Raw genomic sequence first — 11,122 nt, 5'->3', positions numbered from 1 at the left:
AAGTCACTTATTCTGTTTGCCACAGTTTTCTTCTCATCTGTGAAATGGGGATAATAGAACCTATCTCTCAGGGTGGTTGCAAGGATCATATGATATAACAAATAAAGTTCTTAGCACAGTGACTGGCATATTAAATACTTTATAAATGATAGCTGTTATAATAATTATGATTTTTATTCACATCCCTGGTTCCCTTTATATGTTTGAAGACAGCTATCATGTATTCTCTGAGTCTTCTCCTCTCCAGGCTGCACACCTGCAGTTTTTTCAGGCAGTCCTCATATAATCTCAATTACATGCCTTTTATTCTCCTGTTGCTGTTTTTTAGACTCTGCAGCTTGAAAATGTCTTTGTGGAAACGTGGTGCCCAGAACCAGACTATCTCCTGCAACATGACCGAGACAGGGAATAGTGAGATTTAGGCCCCAAATCATATTAAATCTTGGCTGTGACACTGTTAGATTCATACTGAGTTTGCAGCTTACTAAAACCTTCTAACCTCTTTTGGTGTACTGCCATCTTGTGCTTGTAGTTTAAACACAAGATTTTGTATTTATCCCTAGAGCTATGTGAGCTTTTAGTAGCTTCATATAGCTTGCAGATTTTAGGGCTACTAAGGAAGAGGAATGAACAGGGGGTGTTTGTAAAATAAACTCCTATTCTCATAAGGTGAGTTTGGTAGCATCCTTGAGGCCCTCCAGCTGTATTAAATAGCATCCCTGAACTGAAAAAGTTTAGAGACAGATTTTGTATTAGTGGGGGAAGGGAGAGGAGGGTATTGGCTCAGCCTGCAAAAGACCTGGTTCAAATTCTACTTTTGGCACTCATTCCCTGGGACTTGGACAATTCACTTAATCTCTTAGTTTCTTAATCTGTACATGAATGAGGTTAGTTAGATTAGATGGTCGCTGAGGTCCTTTTCAGCTTTAAGTCTTATCACTTGATATTGGTTGGTAAGATAATTTGTATTCCTGTCACTTATGGTGGAACACAGGAGATGGTAGGGCAGTCAATGTTCAGAGCTGTGTATTAGGAAAATGATTTTGGAAGCTGTTTAAAGAAGTGGGGAGTTAAGAGATTGAAGGGAGGGAGAGAAGTTAGGATGCTATTAATGTATTTTCTCCTTCTTTCTTGAAACAGGAGGTTTAGTAGTGGATTTGGAATAAGAAAACAAATATCCAGAAATATTGCCAAAGTAAAATTGAGAGGACTTAGTAACTGATTGGATGTTGGTAGAAGTAAGAAAGAGTAAAGTAGACCACTTAAGATTATAGGCTTTGAAATTTGAAAGATAACCTTTTTCATTTTACAGATGAAATTTTATTTGCTTATTTGCCCACAGAGCTGATGTGATTTTTCCTGAGGTATTACAGGCAGAATAGGGGCAGAATTCAGACTTGTCTTCCAAATTAAAAGTTTTTTCATTTATACAAGAGTCAAAGGGAGCAGATTTTGAGCCTGGGTGATGCTGGTATGTCCCAAAAGAGATTTAGAGGAAGGATTGGTTCAGGTGGAATATGAAGAGATAAATTTAATTTTGGATGTGTTGAGTTTGATGTACCTGAAGGACATCCAGGCATATGTATTCCCAGGCACATGAATTCTGTAGGCACTTAGAAATGTCACTGGGTGAATCAGGTTAAGATTGAGGAAGGTAAACATTTATTAAATGCCTGCTATATGCTGGGGCACTAAAGTAAACAAATGCTTATTCCATTTGGTCTTCACAGTAACCCTCTTAATAAGATTGGGGATGGAATGGTCAATTTGGGAGCATGGGAATGAATGACATTGCTAGTAAAGAAAATATTGTGAAAGAAAAGATGGCTGAGAAGAGAGTTTGGGGGACTAATTCTGGCCTATGATGTTTTCATTAACATAGTGTTGGGTTTCCTCAAATGTGATACAATCTACATTTTTAAATCTTCTGAATTTTTAATGAGCCAGCGTATATACTTTCTGCTGGAGGAGTCTGGTACCATTCATATCAGCCTTTCTTTCATAAGTACCCAAAACAAACTCTAGCAACATCATTCCAGAATTTTGTTTCAATCCAAACATTTATTCCACATTCATAGAACTTTGTGATGGAAAAGACCTAAAGACATTTCATCTATCCACCCGATGTACAAGAAACATGCCCAGAGCAAATCATCCTGTTCACTTTATGCCCAAAGGACATTTCACTACTTCCTTGGGGCTGAGCACTCTGTTTCATATACTTCAGAATCAAGATGCATTGAAAAAATTCTTCAGTCTTCCAAAGAAAATACAGTGAGTATTCACTTAATTCTCAGTGAAAACAGTTTTCATGTTTTCATCAAACAGTGAGTCATAGCAGTAAATAGTTTTGAAGAAGTAGATTTATGGCTTAGGTGAATGATGAAAGGAGGGACTGAACAGCTTATCATTCAATCACACAAAAAATATAAAGATTTGATTTTAATGACCAGAGAAATACTCCCTTTGAAGTTATGCATGGATTTTTGACTTGCCAATTTCCAATGTGCTTAAAAGAGAGACTATTGTGAAGGAGTCCTTTCTACTAATTGTTAATTTTGATTTCTCAGTTTCCTAGGTTCTTAGAGGATTTTTCTCAAAGGTTAAATTTAGGGGTGAATTTTAGTTCTAATGAGTCTAAAGAGAGATGATTTCCCTCACTTTTGTTCAATCCCTCCAGTATCCCTATTTGGAAGGGCGGCAGCAAAACTTCATGTAACAAGGAGGATGAACATTTATAGAATTGTCAGTATCACTGTTCTGTAAACACATCAAAAAACCCAGTGGAGTCCCATGCTGGATTGCTAAAGTCATATCACTTGACTATCCTAGAAATGCTTTTTAAGAGTTGTCTTGCACGTCTTGTATATCATTTGCCCTAATTGTGTGTATGTGTGTGTGATGTTTGGCATGCTCTGTGATTGTTATTTAGACATTCAATGACCACAACTATTCTTGATGCTCACATAGAGCCTTTCTTCCAATGAATAGCTTGAATTTGCCAACATTTTTCCAAAACATGGTTGGGTATTGGATGGTCAATGACATTATTTCCTTAATAGCTGAAGGTGTAGAGATATAGAATGGTCAAATGTTATTCCCAAGGTGACTTGATAAGAGAGTTCAAACTTTCTGCCAATTTTTCCTTCTTTATTCACCATCTTGTAATACCATGTATTTGTGAAACAGGAGCTCATTCAGCCAAGGGATGAAAACTATTTTTCTTTCTTATATAATACCATCCCTAACCTGAAGGTCACCCTTTGAGCACACATAGGGCATAATCCCATAAAGCCCAGGTAAGAATAGGATAGGGCAGAACTGAATTATTTTGAAGGACTCATAATTTCTTGAAAGCTTTTTTTTTTTTTTTTTTTTTTTTTTTTTTTTTTACAAAACACAGCACACTGTTTCACAAGTTGCAAAACACTGTTCAACCACCAGCAATAAAAATAACCATCACAATTTAACATGAAAACAGTTTCATTTCATCACAAGAAAATTTTTTTTCCAGAAAATGAAATAATTTCAAGCAACATCAATGACAATAAACCTGGTGACAGCTCCCAACAGCTGACCCTCAGGTGGCAACTACATTTCTACCCCAGCTCACCAGTGACAACCAGTTAATCATCCAGTAGTCCAAAACAGACACTGAGTGACTGAGTGGGGCAAAAACTACTGCCTATTTTGTGACAAGGTAGAGAAACCCAAAAGAGCATTCCTCAAAATGTTTTTATTGATGTGTGCCCTGCTTTAATTAAATCCATTATTAAAAAACCCAAAACTTAGAAAAAAAATAAATTAGGGGATAATTATTTGCATTACAAAAGGATTCTTCACTTTACAAAAGACTGCTGGGTTCTTCTAAGTAGTTAGCCACCCAAATGCAGTTATAATATAATTAGATTTACAAAAATTTCCATTTACAAGCAACTTTTCCAGAACCTGGCTACTCTGTGAAGTGAGGTACATCTGTACATAACCTTCTGGATAAGAGGTGCACAGAGGGTAATCACCTGGTCCCTACAATATTCTGGGGTATAATTAGAAAATTCTGGGAGACAGTTTTAAAAGTGTGCCTTTAAACTCTGGGCTTCTTACTTTAGAGCTGTATGAGGGGATAATCTGAGAGCAGGGCTGGCTGAAACCTTTGAAAGTTTTGAGTCCCTCTTCCTTTACCTGCTCTTTTGCTTTGTTTTCTATTGACTCATCACCATCAAGGTTTAAATTACTACTCAGCTTGGAGTATTTAAATTAACATTCACATTATAGGAACTTCCAGAAAACTTGTTTTTACATTTTAGGGGAATGACTTTAGCAGAAATTTCAGATGGCATAGTATAAAGTGAGGGACAGTAGGAGGCTAGGAGCCTTTTCATTTATTTGGTGGAGGTGGTCAACTGCTTGCCAGGTTGACTGGTTGTAGCCAGCTATTGTGCCAGACACTTAAGAGGCACTCAAAAAAGTAAGATTGTAAAGGCAGAGACCATGAACACTTTACTCACCTATCTATGAGCACCTAGTGCAGTTCCTTTCCTATAACAGGTGCTTAATAAAGGTTTGAATGAATGGTTTAATTTGAACAAATGGGGGAAAAAATAATGTAATTGACATAAAGGAGAGTATTCCTGAGTGACATTTTTTTTGGTGCCCTAGTGGCTGTGGAAGTTGACACTGTAAGTAAGCAGATTCTCCCAAAGACAGTAATACTTCTTTTCAGAGCTCTTGGGGCCCTATATAGCTGAAATCCTTTCGCTTCCCTGGCTCCCTCCCCATCTTCTACAGAGAGCTATGGGGGGTTAGAAGGTGCTAAATAGAGACAACTAGATGACTCAAATCCAACTTCATGGAGGTGATAAATGTACTAGAAATACCAACCGGAGGAACCAAGAGTTATTTCAATATGCCTTTGGTGACTGGAGCATTTGGCAAACATCACAATAATTACACAAAAAAGGAAGGATGGGATGGAGCAGGTTCAGTTGCATGCATGAGGATCACTTTTGGGACTTCTTACAGTCAGAGGATTGGTTGTTGCTAACTTGAGAATTAACCCACCACATGATTTGCACAAACATTTTCACAGGATTCACAATCACACACATCCTATTACAAATAGTAAACACAGATGTTCTTCGGAGAGGTCTCATCTCTGTCTTCTTTTCTCTCATTCTTTTTGTCTCTTACAAAAGGCACACACTTGTAAAGAAAGCTTAGTTTGACGATTATGATGCCATTCGTTTTTCAGTAAGATTGCTCTGATAGAGTCTTAACAGTATCAACCTAGTTACTGTGCTGAAACTCAACTTTTTGAGGGTTCAGGTCTTTTTTTCCCCACTGTCCTACTTTCATTAACCCTACCCCTAAAAAAACACCCCAAATTTGAGTTGGATTAAATTGAAGAAGTATCAAAATATGATCCTGGGTAACCATTCTATACATACCTCGTTTAACATTGCGCTGTTCAAAATTTTTGCAATAACATTGATTAAAAACAAAGTAGCCACATTGTTGTATCATGAAACCCTGATGTATCATTGTCAGGCCAATTGACTATTGAAAACATTGAATTTGTGAAACTGCCTGTGTCCTATAACATTATTACATCTGATTAGTCATGTTAGTCGAGGTATGCTCATACTAGTAGTAAAAAACATCAAAACCCAGTAAGAGACACAGGTCTGATCGACATTTTTTTTTTTTTTTTTTTTTTTTTTAATGCACAGAAAGGGCTAAAAACCAGAAATGTGGCACCAGGTGAAGAAGGAAACAGGAGATAAGTATGGTCTGCTTTACTCATAGTTCCTTTTGTCCAAGATTGCCCTTGACTGATTCAAAATTCACGTGGAGGAAAGAAGAGATTCTTTCTCTGAATGAGAATACCACCCTGGAGGATGGAGTTTGATGAGCCACTTTGAGGTTGCCTTCTAAGGAGAATCTATTGTTTTGCTCTCCTTCACCACTGCCAGCAGTTACAAAAGTGCATTACAAATTTTACAGAGGGATTAGAGAAAGGCTTGGGGGGAAGGATAGGAAGGTCAGGACAGAACAGATAGAGATATGATCACTTAGGACTCGACTGTCCTGTTTGTCCTTTGATATTCTTCCAGTTGGTTCTTCCTGTTCATGGCCAGTCGTAGATCTTGCCTGATCACCTGAATCTGTTTCTCCAGCTCAGTGAGTTCCTGGGTCACTGAGGTCCTAGCAGTATTTAGAGAGTCTGGTTTCCCATTGGTAGTGAGGGAAGTGGGAATCTCTCTCCTGACTATAGGGAGAGAGATGCCCTGATGCGGATGCATGTTCAGGTGGCTTTGCCCTTCATCACTATAGGTGCATTTCCGCCGATTGCAGTGGCTCAGGCTGGCAGTATTCCATACGCTGAGCTGACTGTTGGCTGCATTGGACCTAGGGAGACAATAGAGATATTTCAAAAGAATGATACTTAGATACTTTAGAAGAATGACTTTTAAAAATACCAGTTCTGGTAAACTTGGAATACTGTGGTTCCCTCTTCACCCTCAACCTGACTCCTTGTCCCTGCATTCATCTAATACCTCCAGGTAGGGACCACATAACATCTTTCTTCAGGCTCATCCTTTCTTTAGGATACCTATTTTCCTTACATAAATCTTGTAAGGGTGGTAAGGGATTGCTGTAGTTCAGTCATTCTGTGTTGAACCAACTTTTTGCAACTCCATGGACAAAATATTTGTCCCTGGGATTTTTTTGACAAAGATACTGGAATGGTTTGCTATATCATTCTTCATTGTATCTCCCCTTTTTTAGATGAGAAACCAAAGCAAATGGGATTAAGTGACTTGCTCAGAGTCACAAAGCTAGTAAGTGTCCTTTCTCCAAACCTGATGCTCTATCCATGGTACCACTTACTCATAGGTAAGGCGTCATTGTCTTCATTTTGTAGATGAAAAGTTTGCAGCTCAGAGAGAAGAGACTTTAGATCATGCAACTAGTAAATGATACAGCAGGACCTTAAAGTCAAGTATCTTGACTTTTAAGTCTAATATTCTTTCTATTATATCATATTGACTGTCTTTTCAATAACTTTCTTGAGTCAGTAATTGCTTCATTTCCTTGCTGAGGACACCAATTATTTCAATTTAGGTTGCCAAGTGACCCCCTACTTCCACTCTGCTTTCACAGGGAAATGGGAGCTGAAGGTGAGCTCAGCTGCACATAATTTACAATATCACAGAATCTCATGTTCTAGTTGGAAGGATTCGCATATATATTTAAACATTTTGTCTTCTCCTTACTTAACAAGAACCTCTTCTATGACATCTCCAATATAATATGATCTTAACAGCTCTGAACATCAGTTGCTTATTACATACAACAGTATGCATTCAGTGTGGGCGGAAGTTACTAGCTATCAAACCACATGCCTTGACTGAGACCCACCTGTGAACACATCCCATGCAACATGATCACACTATCCAAGGAATGGCGGGGGAGGGGGGATGATCCAAGGCAAGTGTTTGCCACTCCTGGTCTTTGCTTCTTCAGCATTCACTACTCGTTCCTTTTATAAACTTTGTTAACCACCACTGCTGTTCTCTGCCATGCTCCAGCCTTTTCCACACAACTAGGAGAGCATTTCTCTTATTTTTGGCCACAGATCAGCCATCTGCCCCTTTTATGATGCTTGCCTCTAAATGTCCTTTTTAGAACTGCACTCAGTTATTCCCATCCTTATTCACTTTCTCAATAGCAAATGTTAGAGAGGTAAGCTTCTCTCATAAACAGCCTTTGCTTCTTACTCATAGTTCTTCAGTATCCCAATCTTCTGGTACTCTTATTGGGACTGATCTTGCATCCTCCTGAATTTTACCAGGGGGCTGGATCTCTGTTGCTAAATTTCTGGCCTTCTTGGCATGTGTTGGATCTCCCTAATACCAGCTACCTAACTGTTTAGACCTTTGGCCCACTAGCAGATTCCAAATTTCCTTCCTTAGGTTTTCATGGCTTTAAAGTAAGTATTCAATCTGGGATTCAAGTATAGGCCCAATACAAACTGGCTCACCTTGCCATGAATATATGAGCCTAACAAAGCTTTTTCCATTTACAAAGAGAATGACACTATGAAATGTCTTATATCACTCTAGATATGGCAGAACACATGTTTCTTTAGCTGACTCCCTTCTATTCCAGGGTACTAGTGCGCCCTGCTCATCCATCATCCCAGAGTGGCTTATCTTACATCCTGGTAGTTCAGCTCTGACTGTGTGTGCTGGTGAACCAGAAAGGTCAGCATCTAAAGAGCAGAATTGGATGAAAAATGTGTAAGCACCACAGATGATGAGATTTTTACTGGGAGGAGAATCCATGTCAGGCCTAAGGCTTAGAAAACAAATCCCAAGGCAAATATCTAATTATCACAGGGCGAATAGAAGCAAAATAAAAACTGGTTTTGCAACCACTCTTAGTTTGACTTTTATCCCAGCAGTGCCACTGGGATGTCACTTTGGAATGAGGCACCTACAGCTTAATGGGAAGTTTGGAGTGCTAAAAATACTACTAGGGCTCTAAAGGAACAGACCATTCTGTTTCTGAAATACAGTTTTCCAGTTGCACTTCATTAGAAGAGTTTCTCACTGTATGCATGGTCAGAGTATGGCTGTGAACAGTATTAACAATATATTCAATTTGATGAAATTAAAAAGAAGAAAAAAAGGATGGTGGGAAGTTAGTCCCAATCCAGGAGAATAAGGTCATAGGATCATAGATTTAGAGCTTGAAGGGATTTTAGCAGTTCAACAGGTCTACCTCTCATTTGACAGATAAAAGTCAGGGCCCAGAAGGGTCAAGGACCAATGCATATAGGAAACAAATGGCAGAGCTAGGATTTGAAATGGGGTTCTTGCAGCTATAAAAAATAAAGACTTAGAGGAAGGATTTTAGCATACTAGGTAGATCTCTCTAAAGGATCTCTAGAGAACAGGGAAAGGAATTCCACTGATCAAAAGGTAATGTGTGTAAAAGATGAAAAGGCATCCAGCATTGACATGGATCTACAGAAATATTCAAGAAATGTGAAAGATATATTAGAAAGGGAGACTGGATAGAGGGAAATCAGTTTTAAGAGTATTAGAGTCTTCCCTATAATGAATGAAGACCATAGTAACAGTAGAAAAGAAGGAAGGAAACAAAGCTTCTCTTAAGTATTTGCTCTTAAGTATAGTCAGCATTATGTTAAGCACTTTACAATATTTTGTGTTATCTTCACAACCTTGTGAGGTATTTATACTTATTTTACAATTGAGGACACTGAGACAAAGAGAAGTTAAATCATTTGCATTGAGTCACACAAGTAGTAGGGAACCTGAGGTGGATTTGAATTGAGGTCCTTCTTACTCAGAACCTGTTATTTGTTATTTGTCCTTTTTTTCTCAAAGAGAACCAATTCAGTTGTGAGGATGATCACTTGTGAGTGGGTTGGATTTAAGTGAGACAGAACTGCAGTCATGAGCCTCTCTCTTCTGGAAACATGAGTGCAGTGTGGCAAGACATAAGTCAGGATGACAGGTGACAGCCCGGCCTCCTAGCATTCTAAATAATGGGCCTGGGGAGGGGTGATGGTTGATTTTATAGACACAGAATCAGTAGCAATGGCCCAGAAAGGTTCAAGGCCATGCCCAAAATCACATGGGCAAGAAATGACAGAGCTGGAATTTGAACAGAAGCTTTTAAAAAGCAGGTGAAGAAAAACAAACTCAAGGGAAGGATTCTAACACATTGGGTAGATCCTCTTTAAAGGCTCTCTGAGAGAACAGGGAGAATAATGTGGAGGGCAAAAGGGGATATAAAAAATTCGAGTTGGCTCTGTTGTTCATGAAGACATTTAGACTCACCCTTGAATGTGTCTGGTGTTTTCCCACCTTCATTGTCAAGCAATCTGAAGTTTCTGTATGGGGGCCTTTAGAACCCCAGAAGGGAGTACTGGTGAGGGTTGTGACTAAGTATCACAGGCTCACTTTTGCTATATTTGTGCTGACATTGCTGAGATGACACAGTATATTTTTTATTCAGGAGATAACTGGGTTCAAATCTCACATCATTAGAAGCTTATCTGTAAGATGAATATAAATAGCTCTCGTACCCACCTCATAAGGTTTGTGAGGGTCAAATGAAAGAAAGTACAGTGCTTCACACAACTCAAATATAATACCATATTATAAATACCAGATATAAATAATATTTATCCTGGAAAACGCCCATGGCAGAAAGCGTGTCAGTACCAACTAATGGGACCAAGCATGTTTTGATGGAAAAGCTATAATTCTTATATTTGATTAAGAACAGCTTTAGTGACTCTTGATGTTAATCCTTTTTTTTTTTTTTTTTTTTTTTTTTTTTTTTTATTCTTCTCCTTCTCTACCTCATCTTCACAGGTGAGCTTTTTGTGAATATAATAACAGGTAGGAATCCCTTGTATATAGGGATACAGGCTTCTGGAGAAGAGTTAGGTGGGCATGACAAGTGTATATATATATATATATATATATATATATATATATATATATATATATATTCATTCATTCTTTACATGACCTAGTTATCATCTTCTAAGCATGTTCTAAGCTCTTAATGTCTTTTCCAAAGAACATATGTTTGGCCTCTTTTTTAACCTATATCAATATTTTAAGCTTGAAGGCTAGGGCTTTTGTGTTTCTCATTTGTGTATCCTTAGCACCTAACATAGTGTATTGTACATATATATCAACGCTCACTCGTGTTTCTTGGACTAAAAGATAAATACTTAGGTCCAGACCATCATGAAGGCACTGCCTCTCCTAGCCCTCAAGACCTTGGCTCTTTCTGAGGCTTCATGAATGCTCACTGCTACAATGCTGGTAGAGACATTTCCACTCTTTGGCATTTCCTGTAATATGCTGACAGATATTAATTGGGATCACAGAACCAGAGCTGAATTGGAGCCCCCACAGAAGCCATCTGATCCAATTCCCTTGCTTTATAGATGAGGAAACAAGTCTGGAGAAATTAAGTGATTTTTGCCCAGGTCAATGGGCAAGTGAATGAGAAAGCTTTTCCCACTATTCTGTGTCACCTCTCTGCATAGACTGGGTCTGGTAAATGTCAA

At 38.4% G+C, this 11,122-nt stretch overlaps 1 protein-coding gene across 1 annotated transcript in view; it reads right to left on the bottom strand.

Annotated features, from left to right (window-relative positions):
- Window positions 1-5,694: 5,694 nt before the first annotated feature.
- The window catches only part of GRIN3A (glutamate ionotropic receptor NMDA type subunit 3A), a 202,088-nt gene continuing 196,660 nt past the window's right edge, over window positions 5,695-11,122 (bottom strand). The window contains exon 9 of the mRNA XM_074282997.1: window positions 5,695-6,408. Within this exon, the coding sequence (XP_074139098.1) occupies window positions 6,072-6,408 (337 nt within the window). The 3' untranslated portion in view covers window positions 5,695-6,071. The remainder of the gene's footprint in view (window positions 6,409-11,122) is intronic.

This window comes from Sminthopsis crassicaudata, chromosome 1 (assembly GCF_048593235.1).
Source record: "Sminthopsis crassicaudata isolate SCR6 chromosome 1, ASM4859323v1, whole genome shotgun sequence".
In the NCBI taxonomy this organism is placed as follows: domain Eukaryota; kingdom Metazoa; phylum Chordata; class Mammalia; order Dasyuromorphia; family Dasyuridae; genus Sminthopsis; species Sminthopsis crassicaudata.
Note: the sequence above shows the minus strand (reverse complement) of the source record. Positions and strands in the feature narration are given on the sequence as shown.